Genomic DNA, 18,318 nt, shown 5'->3' on the forward strand with positions numbered 1-18,318 from the left:
GTGGGCAGTGTCGCAGGAACACTATCCCCAATTTGAACACCACAAGGTCTGTGCTTATGAGAATTAATGAAATTAGTTAACTTAGCTTCATTAAGAATAATTCTACAGTTAATCAGATCTACTTTACTAAAAGATTTGTTGCCCATTGCTGTCTATAGAATCTATAATTACCCCCTTCTAGTAAATGTCTCTCTGCATACTCAATACTCTGCCAACAGTTAACTGAAACTTAAGAGTATTTGATCATTCATCAGAAGTTTCAGCACCCCTTGGGAAATCCTTGGGGAGCATAATCATAATGACGTCTAATGATGACACGTAGGCGCTCTGCCAGATATATAAGCGCATGAACTTGGAATTTTTTGTTAAGAACGTTGTTTACAGCACCTTGATAAAGGATGTAGGTTTCATCCAAAAATTAGTTTTTTTACTACACTTACACATGTATTGGGTCTTTTGCTCGCCTTCATTCAAACACAATGGTATTGAATTAAGTTTCTCCACAATTTTAATTCTAGTAGAGAAGGAAAAAACATCACCAATTTCAAAATAGTCAGTTCTTGAATAATTGAAGGGCAAAGGCAATGACTAAAATACATGATGCTCATTTGAGCCACAACTGAATATCTTCCAATAGTCAATAGGTAGGTAATATCTTCCAAGTCAATATCTTCCAATAGGAGATAGTCAAGACCTTTCGCTATCTCTATTTCCTCCTCAGCCTCAGCCATGCTCTTTCCCACAATCTATGTGATGTGTTTAAGTGATATCTAATATTAAACCTATCATATGGTAAATATCTAGCAAAAGAAGTGGACTGTGAAGCTTTTTATAGGTCAACTCTGACTCCAGGTGAATAACAAATTCATGAAAATGGACCATACAATGTTGTTTCAGTGACTTTCCAAAGGCACCATCTGCTTCTAATTTTGTGCCTATCTACAAAAATATTTAAAAACTTTTAGAGTCATTTTAATGGAAATATTCACACCCTCTATTTTTCCAAACTCTATTGGCAAATTTTCTCATATGTCCAGGACTGTGAATATGTATTACCTTGAAGTTACTTTTAAGTGTACTTTTAAGTGGGCTTAGTGTTCCCGCGGCCCGGTTGTCGCCAAGGCCTCCTCATTGCTGGACTGGTCAACCAGGCTGTTTGACGCGGATGCTCGCAGCCTGACGTATGAATCACAGCCTGGTTGATCAGGTATCCTTTGGAGATGCTTATCCAGTTCTCTCTTGAAGAGTATATTCTGCACATCCTGCACATACCTGCAGGGTATTCTGCACATCCTGCCGTGCCTCCTGATCTCATGTGATGTTATTTCTGTGTGCAGATTTGGGACCAGCCCCTATAATATTTTCCACGTATAAATTATTATGTATCTCTCCCGCCTGCGCTCATGAGAGTACAGATTTAGGCTCTTTAGTCGGTCCTAGTAGTTTAGATGTTTTACCGAGTGGATTCTAGCAGTAAAGGATCTCTGCACGCTCTCCAGGTCAGCAATTTCTCCAGCTTTGAAAGGGGCTGTCATTGTGCAGCAGTACTCCACTCTAGAGTGTTAGTGTCTTGAAAAGTATCATCGGTATAGCATCTCTAGTGTGAAAGGTTCTTGTTATCCAACCTGTCATTTTTCTTGCAGTTGTGACGGCTATTTTATTATGTTCTTTGAAGGTAAGGTCTTCCGACATGAGTACACCCAAATACTTTACATTGCCTTTTCGTTCTATGTTATGATTTGATCGAGTTTTGTACGTGGTTTCTGTTTTTATATTTTCATTTTTTCCGTAGCGCATAAGCTGGAACTTATCTTCGATAAACACCATATTTTTTGTAGCCCATAGAAAGACCTGATTTACATCTGATTGGAGGTTTGCCGTGTCCTCTATGTTGTCTACTCTCATGAAAATCCTAGTGTCATCTGCAAAGGATGATACAGTACTATAGATTGTGTCCTTGTCTGTGTCCGATAGGAGGATGAGAAAAAGTACTGGAGCAAGTACAGTACCCTGGGGGAATGAGTTCTTCACAGTTGATGGACCGGATTTTATTTTGTTGACTATTACACATTGGGTTCAGTGGCGCTCAAAAACAATTCTCAAAAGCCAATACCCTAACCCAGACCAAATCTAGTAATCTGCACCACCAAGGACTCTTGCCACATGAACTGATAGCTGTCAGGTGGCAAGCTGACCAATGTCACCATCACCTGATTTATTCAGGTTTATTGTAGATGTTACAATAATTTTATGACATACATCATTTTTTATTTAATATATTCTTGTGTACTACTGACATTCAAGATATCAGAATCCTAAGAATTAGGATCACTAGGAAGTTGAAAGGAATAATGCACCAAATACCCAATAGCTAGAAGGGAGGAGCACTAGAGTTTGACCACACATCTGGTAAATATAATAATGCAGCAAGGTAAATAAAAATAAAGCAAGCGAGATAAAGCAGCAAGGCATGGGATTAATCCGAGGGAAAACAGGAAGGCTAGAATTGTCAGTTAAAAGGATAGGAGTACTGAAAACCTTGGCTTTATCACAGGAAGAGGCAGCTACAAAGCCATGACAATGAAACAAAGGAAAGGAAAGAAAAATGTCAGAAATTGAGATAAACAATATTATAAGAAAGAAATAAGAGAGCTCACAAGAGTTTGATGATGATAGTTCACCACAATTGTAAACAAATTCTATACCAAATGTTTATTAAGTAATGAAAATAATACAAGCAAGCATCAATTCCATATTTTTTGTCAAAACAGCATTAATTCTGTATGTTGAGTTATATGTAAACTTTGCCATCTAAGCAGGCAATAAAGGCTTACCTGGCCCGATCTAATTTGACGCACTTCAGAGACCCATCTGCCATAACTGTGGCAGCTCGTGGGCGGTCCAGCAAAAGGGCAATCTCACCTGAAAAAAAATTCTCAAATTAAGGTAGCCGACTTTTAACCCTCAATGTACAATTACCAGAAGTGTCACTTCACCAATAAAGGTATGGACGAAAAATGGTTTATTTTTATGGCGATACATTAGCCAGGTGGAGGGATCACTTTCTCCATTAACATGGGGAGGGGACTAAACTGTCCACTTTGGAGAGCTTTTAATTTAAGTTTGTTGTTTCACTTATTAGTTTACACAATGTAGTGTTTGTCTTGAATCTCTCTCTCTTATGTACACAGGAATGGATTGAAACAATGGTAGCACAGACCAAACCACCATTTCTTGAAGTTATCTTGAGATGATTTCGGGGCTTTAGTGTCCCCGCGGCCCGGTCCTCGACCAGGCCTCCACCCCCAGGAAGTAGCCCGTGACAGCTGACTAACACCCAGGTACCTATTTCACTGCTAGGTAACAGGGTCATAGGGTGAAAGAAACTCTGCCCATTGTTTCTCGCCGGCGCCTGGGATCGAACCCAGGACCACAGGATCACAAGTCCAGCGTGCTGTCCGCTCGGCCGACCGGCTCCCAATTTAATAACAATCATAGGGCCCTAGTACACAATAATCTAATGTCATGGTAAACAATTATAAAATGAAGCAAAATTTTGTATGGGTTTCAGTAAAATGCAACTACATTTATAAGTTAATTCATAATAATAATTCCCATTGTTGGGGACACGAAGCCCGTATGTATATATACTTTTGGCTTGTATAAAGGTTTCCTCTTAAGGTTGAATTACTCACCTTCTCCAGGATGCAACCTCAACAGATGCCTAACTTCTGGGAACTTATTTACTACCAGGGAACAGAGGCATTAGGTGAAAACAAACATGCCTAACCATTTCTGTCTCACCTGGCAATCAAACCCAAGACCCCTGATTGTAAGACATTAACCCAAATAGATGATTATTACCACATTTATACCATTGTATAAAAACTGGACAATAATAATGAAAATCATTAAATGACTGACAGAAGTGGCCCAGGTGATCAACAAATGACAATAACTGGATGTTAGGGGTTAATAAAACATTTGATTACCAAACAAGATATAAAGTAGTTTTTATAATGATACTCTACTTAAATGCTTTGAAAACATGACTTGCAGTGACGTATGCGCACTCACACACAACACAATGCTCATGTACAAGTGTTGCATGTCACTGCAAGTGTTTGTTTACTTCAGAGTTGGGTTAAAGAGTTTGCTTCTAGGGATGGAATGTATTACACATTCACATATGCCCAAATTCTGTAGTGAGCAACACAGTCATGTTTTCAACCCATTTAAAAAGAGAATCATGAAGTGAGGTGGTGGAGGCCAAAACTGTCGGCAGTTTTAAAGCGTCATATGACACAGTGTTGGGAAGACGGGACACTATGAGCAGAGCTCTCAACCTGTAACTACAATTGGGCAATTCCACTTGGGTATTTACCAGAGAAAAATACGGCGAGGGTGAACAAGTAGAAGTTCATAATGCAAATGAATCGGAGGCGTGTGAAAAAATTACTCATGACATGTGGGTCGTAATTTAGTGAAATAAACTGGGGGCAGAGATGGTGGATACAACCTCCATTCACAGCTTTAAGACCAAGTGCAATAAATGTCTTGGTCTTAAATAGAGAAACGTAGGCAAAAACCTATTCAAATGCACCACTGATGATGTTATCAGTGAGCTAGTCAGAAAGGAGTTTTTCATAACTGGCAAATCTTTCTATAATTTATGTCAAAATCAAAAATTTATTCATAATAGTCCAGAAGGGAAATCTTTAAAGCCTACCATAGTGTTATAGTAATGCATTACGCCTGTCTAATTGAATTACAAAATTATTAAAATTATATTTATTGTAGTAGTAGTAGTTGTATAGTATGTAAATACTGAACATAGTAATTTCTTCCAGTTATTTACAGTGAATTTACCAAGAATACAAAAAATTAGCAATAATTACCAAAATAATCTGATGTACCAAGCCTGCCAACTTCAACAGGTTCATCAGCTGGGGTGCGAGCCTGCATGACGACTGCAGTGCCCTCCACAATGATGTAGAAATCGTCTCCGGCCTCTCCTTGCCTCACAACGGTAGAGCCCGACTCAAACGACACGGGCTCAAGTGCATCGGCCACCACTAAGCGCTCCCATTTGTCCAGTGATTCTGAAGAAAAATATTTTTGAATGCATTAAGTTTTGCCATCTCATAATAATGCTTCACTAGACAAGTTTATATATGGATATAATTTAGGATCCATTACATGCAATGGATTCATGTCTGTCTGTATGCAGATGATGCAGTGGTCTTTGTTGAAAGTCAAGATCAATTGCAAAAAAGTGTGTGAATGAATTTCAAAGTATGCAAGAGAAGAAAGTTGAAGAAATATAAGAAAAACAAGTTAGTGTGTTTGAGAGAAGAAAATGAGAAGTGACAGAACATTGATTTGAGCAGTATGATAAAAATGGGAGAGATAATAGAAAAAGTAGAACATTTTAAATACTTAGATGCAGTGTTAGATAAAATCTTTGAATATTGATTTGAAATAGAAACAAGAGAAAAAAAAGTAAACGGTAGTATGACAATAGTAAAGAAGCAGTGCACCAGTACAAGTGCACGCCACCAGACAGCGGCCCAGGCTACCTGGGTGGGTCCAGCTGGCCAGCGTCCTCACTCACGTGCCACCTAAACTCACATCCCATCCCCCACGGGAAAGAAAAGCAATGAAGGGTGGGTACAGAGAGGAAGACAAGAAATTGGGTACAGTATAGGAAGAGGACTAACCCTCAAACACACAAGTACTACAAAAAAAAGAAACAAACAAATACACAGCAGTGAGGAGCAAGGCAGAAAGGAATTTTGAGAAAGGGGTAGCAGACATATGTATAACAGAACTTATTTTACACAAACACATTTTGGAACTGTTCCTTTAGTGTTTTACACATTCCTTTATCATTTTCTAATATTCTTTTCCCCATTCTCAATCTCTGAATTTTAGCCTTTTCTATAAATTCATTAAAAGTAATCTGCATGTAAAGGATAAAATTCAGAGATTGAGAATAGGGACTCATTTTAATTACTCAATTTGACTCACTTGAATTACTCAAAATCACTCAAAGTTCCGAGCAAAAGTGTTAAAACACTTTCGCTCGCCGAGAACTCAGCATTGAGTCCTCCGTTTAATAGAGGGAGGTTCAGTGAGGACCCAGCATTGAGTCCTCGGCAGTAATTGGCAGGCGGTAGCTTCAGGAGGTGCTCGCCGCTGTTTTGGACATTATATGCATATATTCCTGTAGGGAATTTCATTGTGAATACATTGATACCAAAATGAAAGACCTAGAACCAGAATTGAGGTAATAAAGTTGAAAAAGAGTATACCCATTTTTATTGCTCTTTATTAGCGATCACGGGGGTAACGCACTGTCACTTTCTCCGTTTGCTGTGGGTGGTATGCTAGGCTTTTGGACTTTATATTTGCATATACTCCTGTAGGAAATTCTATTGCGAACACAATGATACCAAAATGAAAGACCTAGGATGGGAATTGAGATGGCCAAAGTGAAGAGAGTGAAGTGGAGAGAGTGCTCTTGCGCGCTCCCGGGTAGACGCTCTTACTTTCTCGCCGGGCTTTTGGGGTTTATATTCATTTAGTCCTGTAGAGAATTCTATTGTGAACACATTGATACCAAATTGAAAAACCTAGGACGAGAATTGTGATGACAAAGTTGAAAAGAGTATACACTTTTCAGAATTACCACGCACTCCCACGGAATGCCCAAACCCACCCGGGGTAGTGCGGTGCACGCGTGCCCAGAGCGTCGAAGTGTTAAGACTTGAAAAGTAACACACACTCCAGGGAAAACCCCAAGCAAAAAATCTCAAAACAAAAGGAAGAAAGAAGGCCACAGATCCACAGAACAAAACCCAACGATACAATGGGGTTGACAAGCTGGCAACTGGACACAATTGTACAGGAAACCAAAAAGGGTCCAAGCAGTCTGAAAGAACAGACAAAACCCCAAAACCAGGGGCCGGATTCACAAAGCAGTTACGCAAGTACTTACGAACATGTACATCTTTCCTCAATCTTTGACGGTTTTGGTTACATTTATTAAACAGTTTACAAGCATGAAAACTTCCCTTTCAACTGTTGTTATTGTTATCAACAGCCTCCTGGTGCTTCAGAGCTCATTAACTGTTTAATAATTGTAAACAAAGCTGCCAAAGATTGAAAAAAGATGTACAGGTTCATAAGTGCTTGCATAACTGCTTCATGAATCTGGCCCCAGGCGAAGAGGGACCACAAAATGGGGAGCAATGATGGAACAAATCCCCCCTCCTCCCCATTAATTAACAATCAATACCACAAAGTAAAAACATTGATTCTCATATGCAGACAATTTACTGTGGTGTTGCAAGGAAGATTTTACCATATAATGTTTTGATATTTTATCATGTGGACAGATGACAAGGATACTTTCCCGAGATTATGGCAAAGCTGACACAAGTGTAAAGATATTTCAGGCAGGATATGAACCAACTTACATTTTCTAGCATTCATATGGAAGACTGTTCAGGAAGTGTTAATTAGATTAGATTGTGCAATATTTATTCCCATTATTAAACAAACCAGAGGATGGCAACACTCCACAAGGCATCACAAAGTATTGTATGCATTGTTTTTTATTAATTCTAGTGGCTGGCATAATTAAGTTTTAACTGTACAGTACTGTACAGTATAACCCCTTTAATCCAGATCACTGCATGCCCCAGGATGTCAAATTAAATGAGAACGCTGAATAAAACAATTTCTAAAAATTTTCTTTGGCAATTTTCTTTTAATGGAAAGTCAATTTAACACGTACATTATAATTATATAATAAAGATTAGGTAGGGAAGGCAAGGCAGGGCAGGGGAGAAGAGGCAGACACGGCAGTCCAAGGGAGAGATGCAGGGCAGGAGGAGAGAGGTGGGCAAGGCAAGGCAGGGCAGGGAAAACTGGCAAGGCACGGCAGGGGAGACTGGCAGGCAAGGCAAGCACTATGAATACTGGAGCGGTTATTTTCATTATGGTCTTGTCAGAATAGCCACCAGCACACACCTTTATTTGTTATACAGCATGCACAAATATAATAATGTAAATTTCCTGTGTTATCCATACCTCCTGGCATTACAGAACCATATATTTATTTTCTTTATGATAGTTTCTGATAAAACAGTATGAATATGGTGACTGTATAAACAAGGAATATATTCAGGGCAGTGTGTGTGTGTATGTTGGCAGAGGAGGAAGGCTTCAAGCAGCCACTGGCCACCCACCAACAGATACACACGTAGCTTTTCCCATCACATTTAGGAATTTTCACGTTAGTAAACATTGAATGTTCCCACATTACATTATTTAGGATACGACAACACAGTTGAGTTTTTATTTGGGATGAAATCTAATCAGACAAATACTATTTAGACTGCAGAAATTTGCAATATTACTGCATTATTGCAGCCAGCTACTGAACCCAGCCCTCCTCCCTCCCTCCAAACCATTCCTCCCACCCATGCCTCTTTCCACAGAACTTTCCTCAATATTTGAATACAAAACTCAAAAGTGTGTGTATTTACAAGTTATTTGTACTTTATGCTTAAATTATGTGGATGGGTCGATTATGTAAATACAAAATAGAGAAGGATGGGGAAGGGAGGGGGGGGGAAAGGGAGGGAGGGAGGAAGACAGGCAGATAAGAGGGAGGAGGCAGGCAGGTAGGAGAGGGGGAGGAGGGGGGCAGGCAGGCAGAGGGAGAGAGGGAGGAAATAGGCAGGCAGAGGGAAAGAGGGAGGAGGCAGGCAGAGAGAGGAGGAGGCAGGCAGAGAGAGGAGGAGGAGGAAGGGAGAGAGGGGGGGGAAGCAAGCAGGGAGGCAGAGGGAGGCAGGCAGGGAGAGGGGGAGGGAGGGAGGTTGATACCTGGTTGATGGGGTTCTGGGAGTTGTTCTACTCCCCAAGCCCGGCCCGAGGCCAGGCTTGACTTGTGAGAGTTTGGTCCAGCAGGCTGTTGCTTAGAGAGGCTACTTGAATACATCTACCTTTGTTCCAGGAATATTTTTGTAATGCTTGCTGGGAAGGTCTTGAACAGCTGTGCACCTCTGATGTTCAGACAGTGCTCTCTGATTGTGCTCATGGTACCTCTACTTCTCAGTGGTTCTATTCTGCATTTCTTTCCATACCTTTTGCTCCAGTATGTTATCCTACTATGCAAATTTGGAGCCTGGCCTCCAAGTATCTTCCATGTATATATTATTGATACCTTTCTTGTCTCCTTTCCAGAGAGTACATTTTAAGAGCTTTGAGACAGTCCCAGTAATTTAAATGCTTTATAGTTTCTGTGTGTGCCGTATATATTCTCTGTATTTTCTCTAATTCAGAGATCTCTCTCCTGCTCTGAAAGGGAAAGTGAGTACCAAGCAATACTCAAGACGGGACAGCACTAGTGATATAAATAGTATTAGCATTGCTGAGGGGTCTCTGGATTTGACCGTTCTCATAATCCATCTTATCATTTTCCTGGCAGCCACTAGTTTTGCTCGGTTATGTTCAATAAATGTCAGGTCGTCAGACATCATAATTCCCAGAACCCGGATTCATAAAGCAGTTATGCAAGCACTTACGAACCTGTACATCTTTTCTCAATATTTGGTGGCTTTGTTTACAATTATCAAACAGCTAATGAGCTCCAAAGCACCAGGAGGCTGTTTATAACAATAACAGTTGATTGGAAGTTTTCATGCTTGTAAATTGTTTAATAAATGTAATCAAAGAAGCTGTCAAAGATTGAGGAAAGATGCACACGTTTGCAAGTGCTTGTGTAACTACTTCGTAAATCTGGCACCAGGTCTTTTACCTGCTCTTTCCTTCTGTGAGTAGGTCTGATTGTGTCCTGTACCCTGTGTTTCGTTTAAGTTCTTTGTTTCCATCATACCTCAGTACTGTACCTGGAACTTATCACCATTAAACATCATGTTATTTGCAGTTGCCCAATCGAAGACTTTATTTATATCTGCTTGTAGTTTTTCAATGTCTTCTACAGTGGCAATTTTCATGCTGATATTTGTATCATCTGCAAAAGATGACACAAAGCTGTGACTTGTATTCTTGTCAATATTCGAGATAAAAATGAGAAATGGCAGTGGTGCCAGGACTGTGCTCTGGAGTACAGAGTTTTTCACTGCACTTGGGCTTCATCTTACTTGATTAACCATCACTCTCTGCATTCTGTTTGACAAAGTTGAAATTCCACGCCCCATTTCACCAGTTATTCCTATTGATCTCATTTTATGGGCTATCACTCCATGATCACATTTGTCGAAAGCCTTTGCAAAGTCTGTATATACATCTGCATTTTGCTTTTCCTCTAAGACTTCTGTGATTCTGTCATAGTGGTTGAGTAACTGACAGACAGGATCTTCCTGCTCTAAATCCATGCTGTCCTGGGTTGTGAAGTTCATTATTTTCAATAAAACTGGAAACTTGTTTCCTAATCACTCTTTCAAAGATTTTTGTGTGTGATGTTAGTGCAACTGGTCTATAATATTTTGCCAGAGCTTTACTACCACCCTTGTGCAGAGAAGCTATATCTGCTGACTAAAGTGTTGCTGGTATCACCCCCTGTATCCAGCCTCTCTCTCCATATTACACACTATATTACACTCCATATTACTCTCTACAGGCAGAGGGTGAGAGAGAGGAGGAAGGCATGCAGGCAAGCAGAGGGAGGTGGTGGGCAGGCAGGCAAGCAGAGGGAGGTGGCAGGCAGGCACAGGGAGGAAGGCAGAGGCAGGTGGAAGGGAGGAGGCAGACAGGCAGGGAAAGGGAGGGGAAGGGAAGAGAAGAGAAGGGAGAAGAAGGGAGGAGGGAGGATTAGGAAGGCTGAGGAAGGGAGGTGCTCCCTTCCTCAGCCGAGGGAGGGAGGGAGCCTGAGGGAGGGAGGGAGGGAGGGAGGGAGAGGGGAGGCTAAGGGAGGGAGGGAGAGGGGAGGCTAAGGGAGGGAGGGAAAGGGCAGGCTGAGGGAGGGAGGGAAAGGGCAGGCTGAGGGAGGGAAGGAGGGAGGGAGAGGTCAGGCTGAGGGAGGGAGGGAGGGAGGGAGAGGTCAGGCTGAGGGAGGGAGGGAGGGAGGGAGAGGTCAGGCTGAGGGAGGAAGGGAGGGAGGGAGGGAGAGGTCAGGCTGAGGGAGGGAGGGAGAGAGGGGGCAGGCTGAGGTAGGGAGGGAGAGAGGGGGCAGGCTGAGGTAGGGAGGGAGAGAGAGAGAGAGGAAAGGAAGGAGGAGGCAGGCAGAGGAAAAGGTTGAGGCAGCACCAAGGCCATCACCCATAAACATTGTATGGTACATAGTACCCATAACTTTTCTAATAACATTCACAAATTTTCCCATCTTTCACTGTATTTAGGATGGCATAAAATACCCGTAGGTTCATCTGCTGCAAATTCTGATCCTATAAAAACTGTACAGGTATTTGGCTGGATGCCAATTGCATTCTCAGCTGCTGCCCGCCACGCAGCTTCGTAAAATAGGTAATTTTAAAAATCACATCGTACAATACAACAACTAATGTGTAGCAGAATTTGTTTTTCTATTAGTATTTTAGGAAAAACAACTATTTATAAGAGGATGAAATATTTTATAAAGATATACAGGAAACCCAAAAATTTGAGACCTAGATAGGTTAAATTACACCATATAGTGCATCAAGAATAATATTTAGCAATGACTAGGATATATGGAAAGGATGAGAGGACAGGATAAAATACAGTACACATAAATTAAGCCTGTCTAGAATGAGGGGAATGAAAGCTGCAAGTCAGTTAATTAACAATAATTTTCACTTTCTATATTAGCTATTAAGAAGAAAATGGTACACTCACCAAGGATTGATACTTTAGATAGGAATTCTTCATACATTTTCCGTTTCCTTATAGTAGAGCCCATGAGGATCCGTCTGTAAGAATCTCTATCTATACCCCAGAGCTTGGTATCTGTCTTGGCCTTTACTGTTGCTTGTCTTGGTGTGCCATATATGAGAGCCAATTCCCCAAAGCTTCCACCATCAGCAATGCTAGTCACATGTTCACCATTCACAAAAATCTGTCGAATTACATACGAATATTTAATAAAAAAAGACAAGAAAAATATGAGATACATAATTTAAACTATTACTTTGAACAAACATGTTGCATTGGTTTTGCATTGGCACTGGTACCACAGACATCCACAGCACTGCCAGGCTCTACACTTGTGCAGGTCTACCAAACACCAGGACCAGTATCTGTTGTGCTTATAGAGGAATCAGGAGGATGGAATAACCTCATAACCAAGTAAAACTGGCCAGATAATATGAGCACAGCAAAACAAACTATGTATCTTCATGAAAGAAAATGTGAAATCATGGAAGCAGTAGTTTGCCCAGAGTCAGCAACCCAGGGTCTAGTATTTCAGAGCATTAAGAAATGGCAGCTCCTGTCACCCAAGACTTCCACCTGTCCACCCAGTTCACCGACACCTGTGTCTACAAGGCCCACCTTTACACTGAAGAGCTAAGGGGGTATTGAATATTCCAGAGGGGTCAGAAGGTATGCTTAGTATTTCTTTCATTACACTTTACATTAGCATTGATCACAGCAAAATCACTTAAGCAACAGCAGGGAGAAAATTATAAATAATGAGAAACTTCAAAACAAGTGTTGTCAGACCATTAATTTTACTCTTCAAAACACTGCTGCTCTCTCCTGGAATATTGCTCTTACTAACATCCCTTTTAAAGTAAGCGAGACATGCGAACTAGAATTTTAATAACTTAACAGATATCATTTACTGATTGCATGAATGCAATAAAATATCTAAACAACTGGGACATACACAAAGCATTCAGAATGAATTCTATGAAATAAGAGTAGAGGGATCCAATTTCACATTCTGTACAGGTACTGCACAAGAAAAACACTCAAAGGTCACTTTTCCATAACCTGCACAATAAAACTGTGAATCGAGATACAGTAGGAAGTGTAGAATAGACCCAGTAAAGAGAACATGTACCATAACCACAATTGGTGAACACTGTAAACATCAGACGTTCAGTACTCTTCAATTTTCCAACAGCAGCTACAAAACACATGGCTGGGGGAAAAAAAAATGCAGACAGGCTTCTGAAGAAATTGTCAAATCAACCAAGCCATGATGTCTATGTGAACACGTGACCACAAGCAATAGCCAGATCGATCAAGCTATCACCATGGAAGCCTGGCTACTGGCTGGGCTGCAGGAATAATAAAACTCATCAAATTGGCCACAAGTAAACCACATGTAAACATTACTTCACAATAAATCCTCACAAGATGAAAAGCTCTTAGAATACAAATGTTAATTAGGAAAACCACCTTTGTTCCTAAGGGGACTACCAATAGCCAGGGACAAGGTAAGATTAATCGGCTTCCCTAATACAAATTTCTCTTGGAATGTAATTTGTAACCACTTTGAATTTTGAGGATGAATCCTAACTCATATAGAAAAATACAAATTAAACACTAGGAATCAAACAAATAAGTATCTTTCATGGAAAAAAAATGGATACAGAGTATAGCACACCTTAATTATTATCATTCATGCTAATGTTCTATTAATGAAAAATGATTATGCCTAGCATGAGAGGTACAGTATTCATCTGAACACACTGTACTAAACTTGAGCATTTGAGATATTCAGTTCAAAGTTTAAAAGATATCATCTTACCTCAACTTCTCCTTGATCCATGATGTAGAAATTGTCACCCTCATCCCCCTGTTGTATGATGACTTCTCCAGGAAGGGCATTAACGGGAAACATGGCATCAAAGATATCCGACCTCTCATTTTCATCCAAATGGGCAAACAGTACATTTTTTCCAATTGCCTTCTGCAGGGCTGCCATTGTTTTGTAATCTTTAGGCACCACCTGAAAAATATTTTATAATTACCAACTCAGTTCATGCATAAATATTACAAAAACGATACATCACCCTCCCTATCTCTGTGTCACGTGTGTGTGTGTCGCATATGTGTTGCCTATGTCGACACAGTCGATATATGTGATTGCCCGAGGCCAGAGTCAAGCCTGGCTACAGTCCGGGCTCTGGAGTAGAACTCCTCCCAGAACCCTCTCCAGGTACGTGTGTGTCTGTGTCTGTCGTGTGTGAGGGAAGTGTGTCTTATATCTCTGGCAATGTCTTCTATAAGCATGAGGAAGAGTAACGGTGTGAAGACCGTTGTTTAATTTACTCCCACTGTGTCATCCGTTCATTAAAAAATGTAGAATCTATCTCCCTACTTGACCCGTAATTCTCTTAGCTTGTATTTTATGAGATATTATTCCATGGTCACATTTATCAAAAGGTTTTGTAAACTGTGTATACCATATCTGAATTTTGGTTTACTGTTAATGCCCATATAAATTCGGCCAGAGTGATAAAGTAATTGTGAAAGAATTTATATTCCTGCTCTAAAACAGTGTTTACCAGGATTGTTTAACATTATTTTCCATATAACTAGTAAGTTGGTTTCTCAGCTCTAAAAAAAACTTAATGATGTGTGGCATAAGTGCAGCTGGTTACCTCGCTTCCACATGTGATTGATAACACCTCCAAAGGATACCTAATCAACCAGGCTGTGATTTATACATCAAGCTGTGAGCAGCCGCATCCAACAGCCTGGTTGACATGTCCAGCAACGAGGATGCCTGGGCAAGGACCGGGCCTCGTGGACGCTACCTACCTTGAGGTGCTTCCGGGGCTTAGCGTCCCCGCGGCCCGGTCGTCGACCAGGCCTCCTAAGCCCCGAAACCATCACGAGGTAACCACAAGGTAAAGTCTGTAGTTTTTTTAGTGCTTTAATGCCTCCTTTGTGAAAAGGGGCGATATCCTAAGGTTTTAGTCTATGGGATGTCGCATGTCCCTAGCTCTGTATCATTCTAAGTGCCTCTCCTAATTGTATATGGCATTTCTTTGTACACAAAGAATTCCAGGAATGTGGCCACGAAGCCGAGTGCATGAGCATACCATCTCCTTACTACTCTTCGAAGGCTCTGGGTTTTAATGTAATATCAGACACCTGCCATTCTCTGTGGGCAGGGTTCGTGAAGATGGTATCTTCTACTTTAACCATGCAATGGACACAATGAAACACATTCAAGTTGTTCTTTTATGATTTTGCTCATTTATTTATGGTCTTCAATGCATACACCTCTTCTTGTAAGTAAGGCTTCTATACTTGCAAAGGTTTCACATTTGTTCCTAACATACCAAAGAAAACATTTTGTTTGTTTTACTATTTCTGTAATGGCTTTCTGTTCTTTTTTGTACTACTTCATTCTGGTATTAGTGCTCTAGTGTTTGGACTATCTCCCGTTGTTTTCATATGAAGGTCTTTTAACCTTTGTGGAGATATGCGATCACTCGAAAGATTCTGTGATCTTCCTTCTTGTGCTTAGTCGGCGATGGTTTTTAAGCTGGGTTTTATCCTTCAAAGAGGAATATATTTAATGCATATTTTGCATGCTTCTGTATTTAATATCTTTATACTATACCTTGTTTTTGAGTTGGTGGGTACAGCGTTGTGCCTAAGGAATGCTTGATAACTCAGTTTATCTTGTCACGGTACCAGTCAATACCTCCAATGTTCAAATTAAATTTATTAAATACACCATACTACAGTACCAGTACATGTATTTTTGACAGGTTATGCAAATGTGTATATTTTGTAATTTGGATGGTATGGCGGTGCAGGTAAGGTGTATTTGAAACGGCGATGTCCCTCATTAGTACTGTACTTCATACCATGGGGTATGATGAGTTAGTGATGGGGTTCTGGGAGTTATTCTACTCCCCAAGTTGTTATATCTCCTCAAGAGATATTTGATATCTCTCCCGTCTCCTTTCTAGTGAGTACATTTGGAGAGCTTTGAGACGATCCCAATAATCTAGGGGCTTTATCGCGTCTATGTCCTCTGTATTCCCTCCATTTCAACAATCTCTCCTGCTTTGAAGGGGGAAGTGAGTACTGAGCAATACTCAAGATGGGACAGTACAAGTGATTTGTATAGTACAACCATTGGGATGGGATCCCAGGATTTGAAAGTTCTCATAATCTATCCTATCATTTTTCTGGCCGACGCAATATTTGTTTGGTTATGCTCCCTCAACGTTAGGTCATCGGACATCATTATTCCCAAATCCTCTACATGCTGCTTTCCTACTATGGGCAGATTTGATTGTGTTTTGTACCCTGTATTATGTTAAAGGTTCTCATTTTTACCGTTCCCGAGTACCTGGGATTTATCACTATTAAACATGTTATTTTCCATTGCCCAGTAAAAACTATTAATATCTGCTTGACGTTTTTCATTGTCTTTAACAGAGGTAATTTTCATGCTGATTTTTGTGTCATCTGTAAAGGATGATACGAAGCTGTGTCTTGTAATTCTGGTGTATGCTTCTTCATCTAGGCTACTTCCTGCATGTGCGTGTGCAGTGTTGGCACTCTTAGTGTTGGCACATGTGCAGTGTTGGCACATGTGCAGTGTTGGCATGTGTGCAGTGTTGGCACATGTGCAGTGTTGGCACATGTGCAGTGTTGGCACATGTATGTTGGCGCATGTGCAGTGTTGGCACGTGTGCAGTGTTGGCGCATGTGTGTGCAGTGTTGGCGCATGTGTGTGCAGTGTTGGCGCATGTGTGTGCAGTGTTGGCGCATGTGTGTGCAGTGTTGGCGCATGTGTGTGCAGTGTTGGCGCATGTGTGTGCAGTGTTGGCGCATGTGTGTGCAGTGTTGGCGCATGTGTGTGCAGTATTGGCGCATGTGTGTGCAGTGTTGGCGCATGTGTGTGCAGTGTTGGTGCATGTGTGTGCAGTGTTGGCGCATGTGTGTGCAGTGTTGGCGTGTGTGCGCGTACGAGAGAAAGTACATAGTGGCATACCTTCTTAACATAAGAGGTAGCATCGTCCTCGGAGAGGGGCTCGGCCGAGATGGCCCCTCTTCGTCCGGCCTTGCTGGTGGCTATGTGGGTCGGCATGGGACTCAAGTCATCCGCATCGTCTGGGGTCACCACCCGCCGCTCGCACTCTCGCACAGCTTCCTGAAACAAACCACAAGTCCCATTAATAAAATGCCATATTGCCCATCAACAGAAATGCATCAGAGAATAACTGTGTTCAGCTACTGAACACGGTTAGAATGAAATTGGAACATCGGGAATGGAACATCGACCTGCAAGCAGCTAGGCCGTCACTCTACTGACCAGTCTAAATAGATGGACTGTATCAATTAACAGTTTTTCAACACACTGTCATGAAAGAACAAAAATATAAGTACGTGTGAACATTGCGGAAGGCCTACTGGTTTACATGGGGCAGGCCTATTTCACACAATTGCTTCTGGTCAACAGCCTGGTTGACCAGAGATGATTATTGTTAAAAATTCAGTTACACGGAACAAGTTCCAAGCAGCACGGGCTATGGTGAGCCCGTAACTTACCTGGCACAGGAGCAGGGCAAGTAGCAGGGGCTATGGTGAGCCTGTAGTGGACTTACCTGGCACAGGAGCGGTGCTGTGTGTGTGTGTCATTGACCAGAGAGCTAAGATTGATGAAGATTAAGCCACCCAAAACGTGGCACGGGCACGAATAGCCCGTAAATGGTGGCCCTTTTGAGCCATTACCAGTATCAATAGATGATACTGGAAATCTGTGGAGGTGCGGCTGCACCCTGCGTGACGGGAGATGTCTCCCGTGCAGAGAGCTACTAACAAGGAGGCCTGGTTAAATACTGGGCACCGGGGACATTTGATCCCCAGAATTAGTACTAGGTAGATGGGTATTTGTCAAATTTATATTTCATATCTGCTTCTTCCACTCGTCTAACAATTTTCGAACCTGTGTTTTTCTGTCTCTTCCAAATCTAAATATCTCCTATTGAGTCCATTGTTACAAATTCTAACGTGATAATATAGTAATAATACTGTCTTTATCCCTTTGTTAATGCCTTTAATCCCAGTATACCTCTCATCTCCCCTAACCACACTTCTTCAGAGTATAAAGTTTCTTAATCTCTCTTCCCACACAGGATTCCAAGAGTTCAAGGATTTTATCTCAGATATTCTCTGGTGGCTCATCAAGAGTTTTTCTTATTTTGATTGTTGCCGCTAGGGGGTGGGTAGTTGACTGTGCACTCCATACTCATCATGTGAACGGTAGCACAAAAAGGGAGGGAAAACAAGCTGTGGCATGCAGGAAAGAAAGGAAGGACATGCAGTGGTATATAGGGAAGTGGTGGTGGTGGTTTTAGATTCAGCTACTCAGAACAAAAAGTTCCA

General features: G+C 41.3%; 1 protein-coding gene across 7 annotated transcripts in view; it reads right to left on the reverse strand.

Moving 5' to 3' along the window:
* Pka-R1 (protein kinase, cAMP-dependent, regulatory subunit type 1) overlaps positions 1-18,318 on the reverse strand; it is a 149,991-nt gene that overhangs the window by 6,320 nt on the left and 125,353 nt on the right. For all 7 annotated transcript variants that reach the window (XR_011230943.1, XR_011230942.1, XM_045745850.2 and 4 more), the window contains 5 exons: positions 16,925-17,083; positions 13,709-13,909; positions 11,848-12,067; positions 4,899-5,102; positions 2,835-2,922 (listed from right to left, as the gene is read on the reverse strand). Coding sequence is in view for 5 of the 7 variants with exons in the window: in XM_045745850.2 (XP_045601806.1) it covers positions 2,835-2,922; positions 4,899-5,102; positions 11,848-12,067; positions 13,709-13,909; positions 16,925-17,083 (872 nt within the window). In the remaining 2 variants the exon portion in view is untranslated. The remainder of the gene's footprint in view (positions 1-2,834; positions 2,923-4,898; positions 5,103-11,847; positions 12,068-13,708; positions 13,910-16,924; positions 17,084-18,318) is intronic.

The sequence above is a fragment of the Procambarus clarkii genome, chromosome 39 (assembly GCF_040958095.1).
Source record: "Procambarus clarkii isolate CNS0578487 chromosome 39, FALCON_Pclarkii_2.0, whole genome shotgun sequence".
Taxonomy (NCBI): domain Eukaryota; kingdom Metazoa; phylum Arthropoda; class Malacostraca; order Decapoda; family Cambaridae; genus Procambarus; species Procambarus clarkii.